This window comes from Gracilinanus agilis, chromosome 1, assembly GCF_016433145.1.
Source record: "Gracilinanus agilis isolate LMUSP501 chromosome 1, AgileGrace, whole genome shotgun sequence".
NCBI classification, from domain to species: Eukaryota; Metazoa; Chordata; class Mammalia; order Didelphimorphia; family Didelphidae; genus Gracilinanus; species Gracilinanus agilis.
The window spans coordinates 497221742-497242046 of record NC_058130.1 but is presented as its reverse complement, the minus strand read 5'-3'; the positions used below and the strand labels follow the sequence as shown (position 1 = coordinate 497242046).

At 40.0% G+C, this 20305-nt stretch overlaps 2 protein-coding genes across 2 annotated transcripts in view; one reads left to right on the top strand and one right to left on the bottom strand.

Annotated features, from left to right (window-relative positions):
• The window catches only part of NCOA2 (nuclear receptor coactivator 2), a 305348-nt gene extending 286048 nt beyond the window's left edge, over window positions 1–19300 (bottom strand). Inside the window, exon 1 of the mRNA XM_044665931.1 lies at window positions 19061–19300. The gene's annotated coding sequence lies outside the window, so the exon portion shown is untranslated. The remainder of the gene's footprint in view (window positions 1–19060) is intronic.
• LOC123253320 (proline-rich protein 36-like) overlaps window positions 5095–20305 on the top strand; it is a 24535-nt gene continuing 9324 nt past the window's right edge. The window contains exons 1-6 of the mRNA XM_044682510.1: window positions 5095–5224; window positions 17558–18088; window positions 18154–18716; window positions 18867–19156; window positions 19237–19641; window positions 19854–20066. Of these exons, the coding sequence (XP_044538445.1) occupies window positions 5095–5224; window positions 17558–18088; window positions 18154–18716; window positions 18867–19156; window positions 19237–19641; window positions 19854–20066 (2132 nt within the window). The remainder of the gene's footprint in view (window positions 5225–17557; window positions 18089–18153; window positions 18717–18866; window positions 19157–19236; window positions 19642–19853; window positions 20067–20305) is intronic.

The following is a 20305-nucleotide window of genomic DNA, read 5'->3' as shown; positions in this document are numbered from 1 at the left end:
GCATATGGAACACTACACATAATACCAGACTTTGGTGATATCTGTATAGTTTTATTTGATTTTTAAAAATCTTTTTTGGTTCTTTATGATAATGTATAGCTTGAGGGAGAGTGAGGAATAGAATGCATTGGGAAATATGGGTGGTGGAAAACATGAACTATATTGATAAAACATTTTTTCTCAAAATATGGTTCAATTTTATATTATAAAGCTTTTAAGAGCACTGAAATTAAAAGAGTGATGATCAAAATACAAGTCTTGGTTCTTCCACTTCTGTGATTCTAAGGAAGCCACTTGGCTTTTCTGAACCTCAATTTGTAAAATGAAAATAACTTTCACTACAGTCTATTTTGAGAAAAACACTTTTCCAAACTACAAAAGTTCCATAAAACCAAGATATTATTAAATGCTAATAATTTTACCATGTAATAATCATTATTAATAATACTCTAGTGTATGTTTAGAGCTTACAAATTTACAGGCCATTACCTAATAATACCTTTGGAAAAACTCTAGTATATAAATAGAAAAGGATAAACAATTTAGTAACATGTCAAGAGTGTTCTTGGTCAAAATAACCTAGGAACCAATGTTCCAGTCAATAAACTTCCTAAAACATAGAAGTAGAAGTAATTTATTTCTTTAGAGATCAGAAATATCATATAATCTCTGAGCCATTATTAATGCAGCTAATATCAACTAAGGGCTAAAGACACATGTTATCGCACTCCCCCAACAATTCGAAAACACAAGACACCTACAAGAACCACTCCAGTTTCCAACCAGATAGTCTGACTTAATTCAAACAATCATATGATATTGAGTCATATCTTAGAAATCATTTGGTCTAACTACCTCATTGAACAGATGAGAAAATATAAAACACTGCTATTATACCAGCATCTTATTTTTCAAATAAAATAATTGTACCAAAAGAAGTTACTCTAAGGAATAGTAATTTAGAGATTGGCCTATTTTTTACAGTTATTGCCACATTTATATTATATGTAGACTGTAAAAGCCTTTATTCTTTGGGTATTTGTAAAATTTCATTATTTGCCCATTGAGATATCTGCCCTTCAAGTGATGCTTTCATTCTCTATTTTTTTATCACCTCTTCAATTGGAGCATTTAAAGTGCCAAGCCTGATACAGTTTTTTCAGGTTTGGTGTTGTTTTATTACCTTTCCAGAGCGACTGTATTTCCCCAAGGTTTTCTTTGCCCTTTTCTCCTCTTTCCACTATAAACTGAGATTGTTAATCGCTCTTTTCACCACAATGTCAAAATAGGATGATAGGAAAAACCTGGTGTTCCTAATAGGCCTGGACCCAAAGGATACTCAATTTTAGCAAAGAGTTGCAAAGCTAAATGCTATATCTTCACGTTTGGGAGCCAGTGGAAACCACCAAATTTGACTTCTTTTTATATATTGGATTCAAAGAAGTCTCCTCACAATGAAGAGTTTATAAATATCTTACATTAGGATACAAATCCTGGATTGTGTAATAACTGCTACCAGAGCATAATCTTTAATGTAGCAGAGAGAGAAGAGTATGAACTCCTAAAAGCAGCCAAGGATCATGGATGGCTACTGTACCCACTTCTATAAGGCTCAGCATAGTATACAATGACGTACTGCTTCAGTTGTGCCCAACTTTTTGTGAACCCTTTTGGGGATTTCCCATCAAAGATAGTGGAGTGGTTGGGCACTTCTTTCTCCAGCTCATTTTACAAATTGAGACAGTGTTAGTACTTAGCACATTCTTTGTCTTGCTTTGACTTACTTAAGAAAAAAAGAATTTTCTAATTATGAAATGTCTAATGATAAATATCATCTACCTACCTTGCCTACTACTAGTTTCAACTCTGTAGATCTCAATATCGATCTGGCTTTCTAGCACAAAGTCTGGATTCACATGTAACTCTAATGTATTCTTTGCTCATTCTACTTTTCACAGCTAAGAAGCTAATTCAGATCTTTCAAGGCTTGTAAAAATCCTTTTGAACCTGATAAGTCTTTGTTTATGGCAAAAGATTTTCCCAGTATGAAAGATTCTCCATTTAACAGCATTCATTTGGCCAATCAAGCTTATCTGTCCATGTCAAAGGTACTGTGAATTATACAAAAGTGTAGAAAATGCAATTCCTACACTTTAGATATTCATGAACTATTGGGAAATATTAGAAATGTACACAAGTAATTTCAATTACAATTACATTATAAGTGTTATTATGAATAGTGAGATTTAAACAGGGCATTGGAGCAGGGAGAACCAGGTGAATAGATATTATTTCAATGCAACAAACACTTGTTAAAGTCAACAAACACTTTTAAGGTCCTACGCTATTCTTTGTGAAGCACCATATTGGGGTCTGAGAATAAAAGCACAAAACAGTCCCCATCTTCAAAAAACTAACTTTCTGTTGGAGGAGACAAATAAAAGGTAACTTCACTCAAGAGCAACCAGGAAAGGATTCCAGTATGAGGTATCATTTGATTTGAATGACGAAAGAAGCTAAAGACTTCTAAGAAGGAAAGGAATGGAAGGAAGTAGAATCCATTCCAGCAAGTGGCATTTACCCAGGAAAAGCACCAAAGGAGGAGATGAAATGCCAAATTCAGGAAAATGTGAATTAAGTTTAGAAAGGCCAGATTAGGGGTTTATAATTTAACCTAAAGGCAATAGAAAGCTTCCAAAGATTCTTGAGCAAAGTGGCAATGATCAGACCTAAAACTGGAAAGACTACAAGCAAAGACACAAGGAAGGGAAGTTGGTGAGGGAGAGAAGGAGGAGGGGGGGAAGAGAAAGAGAGTGTGTGGTAGAGGTAGAGATATCAAGAAGTGGACTATTTTGGCTGAGGTTAAATGTGAATTGGGGAATGGTGAGAAATAGGCCCAAAATTTTAAATTAAAATAATCAAGATGAGCACATTTTTTAAGTTCTCAAGTACCAAGGTAAGAACCAGTCTGTGAATCACTGATGATTCACAGGTGTCAGTCTAAAATAATATTTAAAATTGGAAAACTGGATGATGTCACAGTGCTAAAGAAAGCAAAATACCCCAACCATTAAATCAGTAGCTAATCTTTTTTGAGTGACATGGACCCTTTCTTAGAATACAATAAAATGCTCAAAATAAAATATACGGATTTCAAAGAAAATCAATTATATAAAAAATTTCCAAGGTATTTTTTTAAAAAACAAACTCACAGATGACAGGTTAAAAGCTCCTGCATTATACATTAATGACAAATCAATCATCTAATGCCCAAAATTTAAATGGAGATAAATGATGAAATTACCTAAATAATTCAAGTAATATACTAACATACTGCAGATTCTTTAGATACATTTCAATCATTCAACTCACATTTATAAAGTGTTTATGCTACAACAGGCTAGGATACAAAGAATTAAACAATCCCTACCCTTAAATTTAAATTCTAATTCTATCAAGGGAGAGGTCAAGTACTTATACAAATATACATAAGACAAATACTAAATACAAGGTAGTTCAAGGAGAAAAGGCACACATGCAATTGGGGATAGGGGGATTAAGAAAGACATCATGCAAAAGGTGGTGCTCAAGCTATATCCGGAAGGAAGCCAGGGATTTTATGAGGCAGAGGTGAAGAAAGAATGCATTAAAAGCACAGAGAAGAGTCAATGCAAAGTCCCAAATAAAGGAGACTAGAAAGAGGAACAGAATGAATGCCAGTTTAAAGAATGGTCTAAAGAATGCAAGAAAAGGAATATAAATAAGATAGGAAAGCCAGGTTTGAGTCAGTTTGGAAAGGGCTTTTTAAAAGTCAAATCAGAGGGGCAGCTGGGTAGCTCAGTGGATTGAGTCAGACCTAGAGACAGGAGGTCCTAGGTTCAAATGAGGCCTCAGACACTTCCCAGCTGTGTGACCCTGGGCAAGTCACTTGATCCCCATTGCCCACCCTTACCACTCTTCCACCTAAGAACCAATACACAGAAGTTAAGGGTTTAAAAAAAAAAAGTCAAATCAGAGTTTCTCTTTTATCCAAGACCACAGAGAAACTGAGCAGACTGAGTAAAGAAATGACAGTCATATCTGTAGTTAAGTCAAATTACCTTGGCAGTAGGGTGAAGAATGGTTTGGAGTAGGAAGACATTTAAGGCAGAGAAGCCAATTAAGAGGCCATTTAGGAGATAAGAGGAGAAGAGATGAGAGTCAAAACTAGTGATCACTATGTGTTAGACAGTTAGATAGATGGAAACAGCAAAATTTGGGAAATGACTGATTATGAATAATAGAAGAGTCAGTAATCTAAAAAAATGGTGGTGCCTTCAAAAAGAAATCTGGAAATTTAGAGGAGATATGGGTTTTAAGGGGAAAATAAATAAATTCTGTTTTGGATATGTTGAGTTTGGGTGATCTCCAGAATATCTGGTTTGAAAAGTCTAAAGGGAGTTACTAATTCGAAATTGAAGAGGAAAAGCTAAACAAGCTATATAGATTCAATTATAATAGGTAGTAATATGGGCTTGGAGTCAGGAAGATCTGCATTCAAATTCAGTCTCAGACACTAACTAGTTATGTAAACTTGGGCAAGTCACTTCAGTTTACCTTAGCTTACTCATCAATAAAATGATAATTTTAGCATCTACCTCCAGGGTTGGGAGGATCAAATGAGATAAAATTGTATAAACTTACTTGGCATGGTGCTTGGCACAGAGTAAGTCTAATGTTAACTATTTTTATGATGATGTATGTGTCATGTTCATAAGTAACAGATGGAGGAAAGGAAAGATGGAGAATAAAAGGAAGAGGAGATAAGGAGAGAAAGAAGGCCCAAAAAAGAGACTTGGGAAAATGCACAATTGTGGGGTGGGGGAGGGGATAATACAGAGAAGCCAGCAAAGGAGTCTAAGGAATTAGACAAATAAGAGAAAATATCACCATGGAAACTAGGGGAGGAGGGGAGGAATAGAGGGAAAAAGCCCTGGGAAAAAAAAAAAAACCCAACTTATGCAGAGGAAGGATGGATGACTGAGCCAGCAAAGAGATTCAGGAGTACAGATAAGACAACTAAAAGAAAACAGTGTCATAAAAACCCAGGAGAGGATGGCCAATATTACCAAATGCAACTGGGAAATAAAAATCATCAGGGCAGTCAAGAAGGAAGATGACGGCGGAAAGGTCACCATATTTAGCAATTTAAAAACCACTGATAACTGTGAAGAGTGCAGCTTCAGTAAAGTGGGGAGGGGGTGTTGCAAAAGTTAGATTGAACAGAAGACAATACACTTAGAGCACTTACTATGAATTTAACTGAGAAAGGGATCTGATGGTAGTCTAGTGAAGAGTTTTTCAGAATGGGAGAGAATATAATTTTGAAAGCATTAAATAGGAAGATGGTAAAGATTATTGGGGTGATACAGGGAGCAATCTGCTGGAGAAGCAGGAAAGAAATGGGCTCAAGGACATATAGAGAGAGGCACTATCTTTACCAGTAAGGGCGACTTTATTATCAAATATTGAAGGAAAGGAGATGAGAGTAAGGAATGATTGCAAAGGGGATTTCAGATAAACAGAAAAGGAGTTCCCGGAATATGGCCATTTAAAAATAGGCAGAAGAGTCGCCAAATGCACATACCTTTTTAAATTTTGCCTAGGAAGTTTTTTCTCCCAAAAAACACTATAGGAGATTTACCACCACCATAATCACCACCACTCCCAGCTCAGCCCTATAAGGCCATGCCTATTTAGCAATTCAACATTTATTAGCAACTATTATGTTCAAAGCACAGAGCTAGGCTTGGAGGATACAAAGATTTCACCCTAAAGGCTGAGATGCAAAGCAAAATGCATATAAAGTGCAAAGAGGGGGGAAAAAGCTGAGAAAGAGATGGGGAAGGGAGAGATGGAGGAATTGGATCAGGAAAGGCAATACAAAAGAAATGGCATCTGAATTGAGCCTTAAAGAAAACAAAGGACTTATATCAAAACGAGTTGCATTTCAGGCAAAGATACAGAGAAGGAAAAAGTCAAGAAGAAATGACAAGTAGTCCAGGCTCCCTCTCTATTATACACACACTGTTATACACACCTCAACTGCTCTTCCTTGGTATCACCACTTTCCTTCTCCCTCTCCCTCTCCCTCTGTTTGCCAGTTCCCGTTATCTGGCAGGTTGTCACAATTTCATAGGATTGTGTATTTATAACTGGAAGGAACCTTATAGAATTATCTGGTTTTTCTCATTTTTCAGATAAAAATACTGATGCTAATAGGTTAATTTACTTGTCCAAGGTCACAAAGCTATTAAGTAGCAAAGGAATAGAATTGATGCCTTAAGGTCAGGAATATATAAACTCAACTCCCATTTTACTCCCTGTTGAGAGCCTGGGTGAGTCATTTAAACTGTGCCTCAGTTTCCTCGTCTGTAAAATAAGAACACTAATACCTGTAGTACTTAACTCAAGAGCTTTTATGAGGATTAAATGAAATCTAATTTATGCAAGATAACTGACAAGCCTTAAAATAATGTGGCGATTGTTACTATTGTTACTAGAATAAAAAAAACCCAGGTCCTCAGATTTTAAATCCAGGCCTCATGCCACTCTTTCCTTTGTTTGCTTACAGAGTTTAAAAGGTATCTATGCTAACTATAAATCATAAAACTACACTGTAATAATAATGTTCAGGAAATTGTTCCATACACAGATCATACCCATGTTTATGGAATTGGACACTCTCCATTTAGCAGTAGGCTACTTCAGTCTGCATCAAGAAATATTATGGAAGGGTATAGTTGTTTTCATTAAATGAAACTTCAAAACATGCTCCCCTGCAATATTCTTTTTCTATTCTTCTGTCAATCCATCATCTATTGACTTAGTCAAACATTCTAAACTCATATGTAGGCTCCCCGTCCCTTTAAAAAGTTTAATGATCTTTCTATTGCTCCTTGGAAGACTTTTTTTTGAAGTGAGGTCACAAATAATACACAATATTCCAAGATAAGGCTAACCCTTGGTTTTGTACCAGAATGGGGCAAATTCCGGTTTTTGTTTCTAATACTAACCTTGCTAAAGATGATGATGGCTCTCATTTTAGAGCTTAAAAGTTTAAAAAGCCCTTTCCATACATTAATCATCTCATTTAAGCCTTAAAATAACCTCATAATGTAGAATGCACAACTGTCCCAATTTAACGAGTGAGAAAATTGAAGCTCAGAAATTAAGTGACTTGTCCACATGGCAAAGTAGCAGAATCGGGACTTAATCCAGATCTTCTCATTCCAAGTCCAGGGATCTACCAAATATGCTGTTGGCTTTTATGGTTAGTGACAATATCAGAGATACCTTCAGAACTTGGGGGGAAGGGGGATGCAATGGGAGTACACTAGATAGAATCTATGAAGCAAAGTTTAACTTCCAATTTAATTTATGACTTCATGATTCTGGACAAATCCCTTAACCTCTCTGGGCTTCAATTTCCTTATGAGTGCATTTGAATCAAATGGCTATAATCCCTTCCAGCTCTAAATCTACAATTCTATTTTCCAACATTACAATGAAATAACATGAAAATCATGATCCTATAAGTAGAAATTATATAATTGTCCTCAACTCATCACCATATATTTATCAGCACATGTATTCAGTGATGAGACAGGGAAAAAAATTAAAAGAAAAGCACTGAATTAAAGTCTAATATAAAAACAAATGTCTATTGAGCAATCTTGCTAATCCCATTTGATAAAGAAATTTTTGTTGTTCTAGGGCTGTGTTGGCAGGTGTGGCACGTGTGCCCCAGTGACATGGAGGGGATTGCTCCATCCCCCCTTTCTAGCATGCCTGAGGACATTTTTTGCATGCCCCACTCCCCTGTCCAGCTGCCCAATGTGAGCACCTTCTCCCTCCACTGGGGTTCACAGGCAGCTTGAAGTTGTGCAGTTTGGGGACATGATTTCAAAAAGGTTTACCAATGCTGTTCTAGGGAATATTTGAGGCCCTATACACAATAAAATGAACTTTTAAAAGCAGCTTTAAAATGTTTTAAGGAAAATGATTTTCTGATTTCAAAAATGATGTAAAAAAAAAAAGGCTAACATTGATGCTATTTAAAATAAAAACACTAACACTATGTGGATCTCTGTTTCCTCATTTCTAAAAAATGAAGAGGGAAGGATGCTAGTTCTAATTATATGATTTCTATGATTCTATACTCAAAATTACAGAAAGGTAAAATATAACACACATTCCCAAAAATTCTATAGAAGCAGGGATTCCCTAAAGCCTTAGTGATCTGGTTATACTATTCACCAGTCTAAAAGTACTTTCACACTATGAATTGTTTTTCCTATTTTTTTACTGTTCTTGTTATTTGAAACTACTGGCCAGACATCTTTGTCCACTATGCAGTTTGTAACGACATCTTTAAGTAGAAGAGAACATAAGGCACTTTAAGTAATTAATACCAATGCCAATGTCTGCTGGGACACATAGTTGTCTAGCAACCAACAATAATTAGGAAATTAATAGATTAAACCTATGTTAGCTTTCTGTATCCAATCATTTAGTAAATAGTGATTGACCAAATAAAAGCTTTTCGTGTATGAAAATTGTACAATGAGTGAGCCAAGGGTTAGATCTTTGACAGACTTGACAAAGTATGGTGATATTAACCAAAAAGTACAGAATTAATTTTTCTACTCTTTCCCAAACAAGAGTAAGACAACACCCACCACGTTCTCTTAGAGGAATAAGGGAAGGATAAAAGAAATGAAGAAGAAAAGCTGGAAAAAGGATACTTTCCCTACTCAAGGAAAGAAACAGAATTGATGCCTTCATCAATGTATCAGGAAAGGTACCAGATACAATTGCATCTTCAAAATTTGTAATTTCAAGGGATAAAAGATAAATAAGGTTTAACTTACATATAACTTTAATTATCCAAGTAATTGTCTAAAGTTTCCTTTTGTATTTAACTCTGGAGACCTGAGACATTTCTGTAGAGGTAAGTTATTGATTCTACTTGTGATGATACATTAATTACCATTTTTATTTGACAACAATAACAAAAAATAAAGCTCTTACAGTTAATAACTGATATTTACATAGTATTTTAAAGTTTAGGAAACACTAATCAGTTGCCTGGGAGAGCCAGTACTATCATCTCCATTTTATTTATCGATTTATTTTTAGGAGCCTTACCTTCTGTCTTCTAAGGCAGAAGAACTGTAAGGACTAGGCAATGGGGGTTAAGTGACTTGCCCAGGGTCACACAGCTGGGAAGTGTCTGAGGCCACATTTGAACCTAGGACTTCCAGTCTCTAGGCCTGGCTCTCAAACCACTGAACCACCTAGCTACCTCCATCATCTCCATTTTAAAGAGAAAAGTAAGACCCAGAAAGGATAGGTCATTTATTTGCCCAAGATCAATACTTGGCAGAACTGGGGCTAGAATTTAGATCTTCCAAATCCAGATCCACCTCAAGTTTCCTCACAATAGTGCAATACCTAAAAAGAGAAGTCAGAGAAAAGATCATAATCTTTTTATCAATTTTATACTTGTGTTTCAAATCTTAAGTTCAACAGGAATAAAGAAAGTATTTTCATGTTTAATTGCTCAAAAAAAAATCACCCAAAGAAATGACAAATAGTCCACCTGGCCAAATATACCTGGAAAATAGCACTGAGGAAAATAGATTCATTTTATTAGCCCTAATGATGTCAAAGTAAGTCAGAAAAGGTAAATCTCCTTTGACAGTACCTGGGATGAATGCAAGGTGGTCATCAGCATGAATAGCAGCCATCAATAATGTATTATGAACTGAACCCAAGACTTTGTAATTATAGTTCTAATGAGCTTATTTGAATAAATAATAACTTTTTCTTTCTATGGCAACAGATCTTCATTCTCTTGAAATCTGAAAATTAAAATAGTGAACTGATTCCTATGTAAGCTTAGGCCAAACAGTTCACTGGAAACTCACTGCAAACAACTGAGTAAGAAAAGGAATTCCACACTGAGTAACAGAGCAGAGGTCAATGAATACATTGACCAACCTCTTCTTAAGAGTACAATGTCTAACTCAACCAAGTCTTCTGTTCTTTACTAAAGAATAAAGCTATACATTTCCCAAGAAAAACTGCAAAGCAATTATTATATAAATCTTTACTTACTTCTATAGCCAAATTACAATAATTTTTATATCACCTATTACCTTATTATCACTTCATTGCAAAAGACCAAATTAGCACACTACACTATGGTTCTGATTTTAACTTTTCAACATCAAAAGTGCAAGGAAGAACTTCCTAATTGTTATTGGATTGTTAAAGACTTAAGGGGATAGTCTACTATTCTAGTTTTTCAGATGAAATCTGTACAGGTGTTGTTCTGCCTGAAGATAAAGACTCTCTTACAGACATCTTACCAACTAAATATAATCATCCATTTGCAGAGCTCTAAAATCCATTTGTATATATTCATCAGTTATATGCACTGTACAAGAAGACTGAGGACCCTATTTAATTCTTTCTGCACTGGCTTTTTTCTCTTCTTCCTGAGGGAACTATCAAAACTTGACAATTCTTTAGATATTCATAATTCTTAGACTCTCTTTTAAGAGTCTTCCTATTAAGGGGAAACATCCAGTAAAATTGACCACTACTATTTTTCAGCCTCTTTTTTTTTTTTAAACCCTTAACTTCTGTGTATTGACTCCTTGGTGGAAGAGTGGTAAGGGTGGGCAATGGGGGTCAAGTGACCTGCCCAGGGTCACACAGCTGGGAAGTGTCTGAGGCCAGATTTGAACCTAGGACCTCCCGTCTCTAGGCCTGACTCTCAATCCATAGAGCTACCCAGCTGCCCTTTTCAGCCTCTTAGTAGTACTAAACACTATACATTGTAAGCTAAGGTCCAGAATATGGATAAGCAAAATATACCACGAAAGCTGATACTCCAAGAGAAAGGATCCTGATGAGCCTTCCTCATTCTGGTGCAGCCTATATGATCAACAGCCAAAATCCACAAAAGGTAGACTCATGAAAGGGATAGTACCCTAAAACTAAAGAGATTTGAACAATAGACATCCAAAAGTCATTCTGACTACAGCATTCCAAAATAAGATGCTAGGAGAATATTTTATATAGCAGTTATAGCAAAAAGCATATAATTTTAAAGGGAATCTACTCAAATGTGAATCTAATTCTAAGAAACAGTAAAAAAATATAAGCAAAATAATTTTGAAGAAAAACATAGCACAACTTGAATCCAAATCAAAACTTTTTTTTTAATTACACAACTAAGATAGCTTCAAGAGAAAAGCTTTCATTATAAAACAAATTTTAGAACCAAGGCAATCACGCTTTGCCCTCATCTTCATTTCACCCTACTTTTTTATTCTGTCTACTTCTGATATCCTATAGGCAAGAAGAGTCATGGCTACTTATATTGCATGGATAAGACCACTGGGCTTTACCATCTACCGCTGAGTTCTAAATTTCTCTGAGCCAATTTGTCCTGGATCTGATCTCATGTTTTGTCTCTCCCTATGAGCTATGGAGAATGAGCTCCTTGAGAGCTGTCTAATAGTCTGACTTTGTCTCTTTTTTATCTCCAGCTCTTACTATAGTCATCTGACATCCAGTAAGTTCTTTTCATGATTTTGAATGACTTTTCATTCATTCATTCAAATAAATCAAGCAAAAAAAATTGCCAATTATATTATTTCAGTTTCATATAGCTGGATATCTACTAAGAAGGGATGATTAAATACTAATTTCTTCCTCTGTACCAGGAATTAAGCTGATCTTTAAGGATAAAATACAAAAAAGTCAGTCCTTGCATTCTAATAAAGTGACAGTGGTAACCAGGTTAGATTTGTTTTGGTCTAGGAAGTCACAGGAATGAGGAATAGAGGCACAACAGACCAATTGTCAGTTATCCTTGATAGTTCCAGGGGGCCACAAAGAGAACAGAGCATTATGGCAGGAAGATAATCACTGTTAAGAATGGTTGGGGTCTGGGGGCAACTAGGTGGCTCTGTGGATTGAGAGCCAGGTCTAGAGATGGGAGGTTCTAGTTTTCAAATCTGGCCTCAGACACTTCCCAGCTGTGTGACACAGTATTCAATATACATATACAGTATTGATTCTAAAACAGAAGGTAAAGAGTTTAAAAAAAAATGGTTGGGGTCTGAAGCTAGGTAACCATAGTAGGCTCCCCAGTATAATATAGCTCCAGGAGATGAAAAATAAAGTGCAAAAAAACAAACAAACTGAGAATTATCACCCATTCAAGCAAAAAAAAACAAAAAAAACGACTTCCTAAAATACCAGCACTATGAAACATAAAGTAAGGCATCTACAAATTGGTTTTGGTATCCTTGGATCCTCTATGTGTCTAGATCAGTGGTCTCCAAACCTTTTTCATCATTCATTCCTATTATTTAAAAACAAACAACAAGAATCAGATGGGGGCAGGGGGGACAGGGAGAGATAGATACTCTAAAGGGGAAGAGAGGAGGATGGAAAAAGGGCAATATTTTCCCAATGCTATCTACCTAGTTGCTGCTGTAGATACCAGATCCAGATTAGTTTTTAACTGCCAGGAGAGCCCAAAGCCTGGTACAGAAAGAGGAAGGCAGGGAGTTCTAGACTATACTGAGCTTAGGGTAGGTATGTTTATATTGGAAACAAACTCCATAAAGAGCTATCAAGAGGGAATTCATCATCCTACCCTCCAATTAATCTGATCACACACCTCTTAGAATCAAACCACCTTTTCTTCTTTGGAGACAACTAATAAAGCCCAAATGTACTGTTATCTTTCTTGTTCAGATAAGATATCAGACATTCATTCCTTTAAGAAACATTTAGTGGGGGGGGGGGAGGGGGGAGGGCAGCTGGGTGGCTCAATGGATTGAAAGTCAGGCCCAGAGATGGGGGGGTTTTGGGTTCAAATCTGATCACAGACACTTCCTAGCAGTGTGACCCTGGGCAAGTCACTTAACCCCCATTGCCTAGTCCTTACCACTCTTCTGCCCTAGGACGAATACATAGTATTGATTCTAAAAAGGAAGGTATGTGTTAATTAAAAAGAAAGAAAGAAACATTTAGTGGGGCAGCTGGATGGCTCAGTGGTTGACAGCCAAGCCTGAAGACAGGAGGTCCTGGGTTCAAATTTGGCCTCAGACACTTTTCTCTGTGTCTCTGGACATGTCACTTAACCTCAACTCTGGGCAAACTACTTAATCTGAACTGCCCAGTCCTTACAAATGGTCTACCTTGGTACTGATACTTAGTATCAATTCTAAAACAGAAGGTAACTGTTTCAAAAAAAAAAAAAAAAGAAACATTTAGTATGCACCAATTGTATACCCAACAACTATACTAGCAAGGTTCGGTGGAAAGCACAAAGTTTCAAAAAATTAATTCCTGCTTTAACAGAGCTTATGTTAATATACATAAGACAAATAGAACATTTTATATTAAGGAGACCATTAAAAAGTTGTAAAATTGTTTTGTGAGTGAGGATAAGATCTTTACAGAAAGAATGGCCATGAGGAGTGCAAAGATCAAGAAGGTGGCTGGCTTTTTGAGACAGCTTTTAAAGGATGAGAAGGAATTCAAAGATTCAAGAGAGAAAACAGCATTCCAGACGAGTCCTCTCACCAAAGGAACAAAAACCTTTTGCCTGAATTTTCTGCAAAATCCTACCTAGGTTAATTTCCTCAATTCTCTACTATATTTGTCAGAAAAGCTTCCCCCCCACCCTTCTTTTCTTCCTCCAAAATCTGCAGATAATAGTAAATTAACAATGGCCATGAACTTTGGGTTGATATATTTTCCTTAAAATTTGGACTCCTGTCTCTTGTATTTCAACAGTATCTAAAAGGGAATTCTGCACTAGTTATTGCTCCCACTCAATTCTTAATAATTCTTCAGGAATTATTGATCCAGGCATTTCCTGATCACTTCCCTGGGAATATCATTGTTCTCACTATGCAATCAGAAACCAAAATTTTTTGTCATTTATCAACAAAAAAACATGCAATCTTTAGCCTAACAGTGCAAAGTATAACCTACTTCCAATCTCCAGCTGTATTATCAAAAGATATTAACTTCTCACAACTTCTCACAACTAGTCTTGTCAGCCTTATGGCAGCTGGTAAGATAATACTAGATACTCACAAAGAGAGCTAAATTTTACTCCCTATCAGAAAATAAGGACTAGAAAACTCTGTAAAATATTTCATATCTTTACATTTTCTAAATTTCAGGGTCCATATTAAGAGTTTTTTACAAGAAGAGATTTCACAGATTGGTTCACTGTAGGAGGCATTCAAAAGTAACGTAATAAATAGGACTTGATATTCGCATTACACTTAGCAAAACATAACCCCTTTTAAGAAAGCTTTAAAAATATAAGCAAACCAATAAAGCTTATTTTTTGTCATACAGAAGATCATTTTCTATCATTCAGAAAAAAGGTAAAGTGGGCAAAAGCCGTTGAGTCAGCTCAAGATCACATTAGAAGGTATGAAAAAAGGGAGGATTTTGTCCTGCTTTTCCTGAAATGGCTTCCATAATTGACATGTAAATACAGTCTTATCATTACACCACTAGGGGAAAAGATCCTAGTTATAATCTTAGTATATCTCTAGGCTTATGTTGTAAAATATTACATGTGATTATCTTGCCTTAAAAATGAGAACAAACTAATTTTATTTCTGCTGTTAAATTAACATCCAAAAATCTGCTAAATTTTCTAAATTAATAGTGCATAAAATGAAGATTAAAAACTGACATACAAAACTCACATTAGCAAACCTAAAATTGAAAGGAAAAAGTAGTCATTGTTCAAATGCTAATCATAGCTGTTGGCATCTGGTGTTTAAAATTTCTTTCTCACAATAAAGTTCTAAATATCAAAAAAGGGGCAATTTCACTAAGACTCTTATGTGGTTTTTTTTTTCATCTTTACCTTGGTGAACTTCCAGCAAAAAATTGCTTTAAACAAGCTTTTTTCCCCCAAAAACTAAGGAACACTCAAAAGAATTGCTGATGAACCTCATATACACTAACAATTTTTTAAAATTCAGGCTGTTGAATTATATGTCACATTTCAAGCTGATGTGACAGGAAACAGCCAAGCTATTGAATCCTTAAATATGGGGTGTGTAACAGAAACATTCCTGAAGCTCAAGTTTACTGAGGTTAGTAGATAGCCATAAAAAACACTACAGTTTAAAATCAAATATTATCTATGCCTTTATCCACACTTACCATTTGCCCATAGCACCATTTGACAATCTGAGTTTACATTTTCAGATGCTACTCAAAGAAATGCAAAAGTAATGTTTCCTAAACAAAAGGCTTAAAAATGCAAAGCATTCAGAAAAATATTAAACACATAATTTGTGAGGTATCTCCTACCCTCTGCTTCAGTATCTTGACATCTTAAGTCAAAGAACTCCTGTTAAGATTCAAATTCCCAGGAGAAAAAAGGTTCAGATCCTGTCTGAGAGCACACAATGGAATCACAGCTGACGATGCACATCTTTTCTGGATGTCTCCATATGTTCAAGAGTTCCTTCCCCCCAACTAGGCATTAAGGGACTTGCCTCTATTAGCCACAAGGAATATGAGAACATTTTCAAGGATTGTCCTAGTGAATCAAACACAATAGTGTGTTATTCTTGAGTGTACAAAAAGAAAGAGGAGGGCACATGTCAGTGACCATCTGTAACTAAATTAACTGTTGGGAGGGTGGGGGAGATTGTTGATAAATTTGAAGCAATACTATAGATTGCTCCCCACTATTGTAGGCAGTTGGCAAGTAAAACCAAACTATAAACCAGGGAAGAGAACTATTCTATCAATAAAATGTAAAGTAACAAACTGAAACAAAATACACCAACCTTTTCCACATAAATGCAAAAACTGCACTAGGTTATTTGCTCTACATTTGAAACTGGACTAATAAAATGGTGTCATTAATAGAATTTAGCAAGTATTTTTCCTTATTTTTAGCTGTAGCTTTGCTTCAATTCTTTCATGGTAAAGTTTAATGAGAAAAGGTAACTAAAATATAAAGATAAAACTTTTCAAGTAAAATTAAAGGAATCCAATCACAAAATAAATTCATTCTTGACCTAATTTTATTTGCCCTCTGAACTCCTGAAATTGGGATTAAAAGTCTTCACAAACTCCAGTTGAGAACAAGAACACAGTTTCAGCCACTAACCTCACCAACAAAGAACAAGAGCACGAGACCAAGCATTGCAGCAGCTGCTGTCTTTTTTAAAAGACTGTTATTTCTGCAGGGTAACCTGTGTTCTGTACAGAGAATAAGACCCACTATTCTCTCTCTCCCTTAAAAAGTCACTAAGTCATTTATTTGACAAACAACCTCACCATGAAAGTTGTCTCTCACCCTGCTTAAGCTAGAGAAGCACCCACTCGATCTACATTTTAATAGTGTTTAAGGAGAAAGCTATTTTAAAAGATTTATTTTTAAGAATCTTTAGTGTGGGAGTAATTTGGCAAACTACATTTTACTCAAAACTCCCCCTACACACAAATATTCTTTGACCAGCTTGCTCCTTAAATACCAAAGCCTTTATGTTTCACAGTGATGCTTTAGTTCCTAACTACATTCTGTTTACCTAAGAAGAAGCCAAATAAAATGCATACCATAAACCACAACCTTCTATTTTTTCTGCTTCATGACCCTCACATAACCAAGGTTCAGCAAATTTTGGAAACTGGCAGCCTAATCAAACAAGGAACGAGGAAAGACTCAAGAAAAAGTACTAATATTTTTCACTTTGTGTTTCTAGGATAATCTTGACCTAAACCTATAACCAACAGCTTTTTAAATATCAAAATACTCTTACAGACAGGTTTCAATGATTACATGCTAGCATTGCTAGGAAATATAATGCAGGTGGATAAACAGAATCTTTGAGGATCCAAAGAGAATCTACATTAAAAACCTCTAACTCCCTTAAAGAGCATCCTTACAACATGCCATTTTAAGTCATTTGCCTCGAGAAACCTATGCCACATCCCAAAGTGACTTAAGATTTCACCATACTATGTAAGGCACCCGTGCCTTTAACCAAGATCAGCACACTCGGTTTCGCGTGCACGCGAACCCCTTTTCCCAAGAGAAGGGGGCTCTGTCGTTAAAGATAGAACACAAGAACCAGGGTAGGGTGCCTGGTCAGGGAGAGGAGCAAGAAGGCTCTAGCTGGCGTCTCCATGGCTCCCCGCCCCAAGGCAACTCCTCTTTAACTGGCTCAAAGGAAACCCCGCCCCTTCCCTCCTCCCACTCCTGCGATTGGCTTACCAAAACCCGGTCAGTCAGATTCCCCTCCTCCGACTGGCCCGCTGCCCCATCACTCAGACACAGCGCGATCCGGGTCGATGGGAGGGGAAGGTAGTGAGGGAGGTGGAGTGGGATTGAGATTAAAGGAAGGAGGTTGGTTGGTCAGTCCGTCAGTCAGTCAGTCCGTCCATCTGTCAGTCATTTAGTCCGTCGCTGGTCAGGTCTGAATCTCCGGAATAGAAGTTTCCCCAGCGGCGGGGCTGTGCGCTAGGAAAGGCAATCACAGTTCAACCCCCAGGCCCAGAGGAAGGAGCTACATACAGTACAGCCGGCGGCTCGGGTGCCCGCATCCCACAGGCCCCGGAAACCAGAGGGGCGGAGGGAAAGAGGGCGGGGCCATCAACCCAGTGACCGGCCCCGCCCCCGATCCGGGGAGAGGCGCCTCCGGGACTCGGGGAGGGGAAATAGGAGGAGGAAGAGAGATGGCCGGGGGGCGGGAGCACGGGGCCGGCGGCTCAGGCCCCTCCCCAGCCGCGACCCAGAGAGAGAGCCGAGCCCCCGGCGCTGGGCGGGGTGTGGGTGAGGGCCCCTCCCCGCTTCCCGCCTGGGGCCCGGAGGCCAGTCACTCCAGGGGCGTGGACAAGGGAGGGAAGCAGGGGACCAGGGGGAGGGGGGCGCTGGCGAGCCAACCCGGAACCTTCTCCGGCCGCCGCCGCAGCCGCCCCCGGCCCCGGCGCGCCCGCTGCCGGCCCACCAGCCCCGACCCAGAAAGTTAAGTGTAGGGCGCGAGCTGGGCTCGGGTGCGAGTACGGGGCATCTGTCTCCCTTCTTCTCAGTTGCCAGCGTACATCGGGAGAGCTCCCCTCGCCCAGCCCTAACCCACTCCCCCTTCCCTCCTCTCCAGCCTCCCGGGGCTCCAGCTTCCCCTCCTCCCCCGCTGGCCCCACGGCCTCTTCCCCCACCCCGGGATGCAACTTCCCCGTGTAACCTTGCCTCACCTTCCCTCCAATCCGACGCCGGGCAGAGCCTCCTGGCCTCGCCCCCCAGTCCGACCCCTGGCTTCCCCTACAAACCTCCCAGTGCACTTCTCCCGGGTCCTCACCGGCGCCCCGACGGCTCCCCCTACCCGCCCGGCCAGCCCATTCTGCGATCCCACCTCCCTCATCCCCCCAGGGTTCCCGTCTTTTCCAGCTCCCTCTGCCCACCGATCACGGCGTGCAGTTGTCCCCGGCGCCTCCTCCCGAGCGCGAGCCTCCTTCCTTCTCTTCTTCCTCCTCCTCCTTCTCTCCGGGGGCTGCGGCTTCCCCCTCGCAGCCCCACCACCGCCCCCTCCCCCAGACTGGGGCCGCTCCCCCCGCCTTTCGCTCTGGGACTCGCTGTCCCAGTTCACAGGAGGGAGGTGCGCGCGTGTGCATATGTGGGAGTGCATATGTGTGTGTGCGCGCGCGTGTGTGTGTGTGTGTGTGCAGGGGGGTGGGGAGAACCTTCCTTTCTCTACCAGGAACTCCCCCCTCCCCGGTCTCAAAACAAAAACTCCCCAACTCCGCAGCTTCCTGGGATGCAGCAACCCCGCGGGGGCCCCACGCACTACACCCGCCCAGACGAGGGGAGCAGGGAAGGAGAGAGAGCAGGAGACGCGCGGCCGGCGGGCGGATGGCTCTCCCTGGGGCTCCCCCTCGCCGCCGCAGCTTGGGGTGGGGATGGTGCACCTCCCCCTCCCCCCCGCCGGGAAGGTGCATTTACCGGGCAGTCGGTGGGTCAGTCAGTCAATCAGGTGGCGGCTGCCTACGGCGCTGACCTTCCCGGCTGGAGCGGAGGCTGTGGCCGCCATGTTCCCGTGTTAATAACTGCTGCCTGGTTGTTTATTTCAATGGAGATCCTCCCCCCAACTCCCCTCCTCCTCCTCTCTTCACTTACAGAGAGAGGGAGACAGCGAGCGAGCGAACCGAGGAGGGGGCACCGAGAGGCCGCCAGCCCCTCCCTCCCTCCTCCTCTTCCCTCCTCCTCCTCCCCACTACAGGCGCAGGAGCAGCAGCCAAGTCCTGTCACTGGGGGAAGGACGAGAGGAGGAAACTTCCCTCCCCCTCCCCTCCCGTCCCTCCTCCCTCTGCTCCGCAACATCGCCCCTGCGAGGGGGCAAAGGTGGCAGAAGGGGCACTGGGGCCGTCGGGCTTGGGGGGCAAGGGGCAGGAGAGGGTCGACGAGTCTGAAGCGGCCAAGTCTTCGGGGGAGGGGTGGGGGGAGGCAAATGCAGCGTGGGGTCGGGGGAAGGGACGCAGAATGGGGCAGGGGAAGGATGTCCTATCCTGTGGGCTTTTGGAAATGTAAAGAGATGACCCCGCGGGCCAGGCAACAAGCAGGGCCAAAAAAATAGAAGAGAGAGGGAGAGCTGAGGAAGGGCCTACCCGGCTAAGGGGAGACAATGGACAACTTCAGGGCTGCTGTCTAGTTGGGGTGTTGCTACAACCCAAGGAGAAAACGTTAGATTTGGTAATTCAGGGCCTTTGAAAAGGGTAGTTGTATCACTTATTGCCAGTCATCGATTCCACTGGCAGAACCTCTCAGAGTACCCCCCAGATCCTCCTCCTGCTAACCCTCCTCTGTACATCCTGAGCGGCCACGACCCTTTCCCATCTCATCATCTCCAAAAGAGAGTCGTTCTGATTGCACGTGCATTTGAGCTAAGAAGGCTGGGGAAGGAAGCAAAGGAGAGGCCAACTTCAATAGAAGTTAAGTCCAGCAGATTAGGGTAAAGCAAAAACAAAACAAAAACTGTGCACTTAACCACCCACAACCTGAACAGAGCTAGCACAACCACCAGGGTTTTCATATGGAAATCCTTCTAAATGATTTAACTGTAGGTAGGAAGGTAAAGAAACAAAGATAGAAACTGAAAATAGCTAAATAGAAGTCAAGGAAGAACCTAGAAGGGGCACTAGATACCTCTGAGTTATGTGCAGTGAAAGGACTGGCACCTTTTGATTTAAT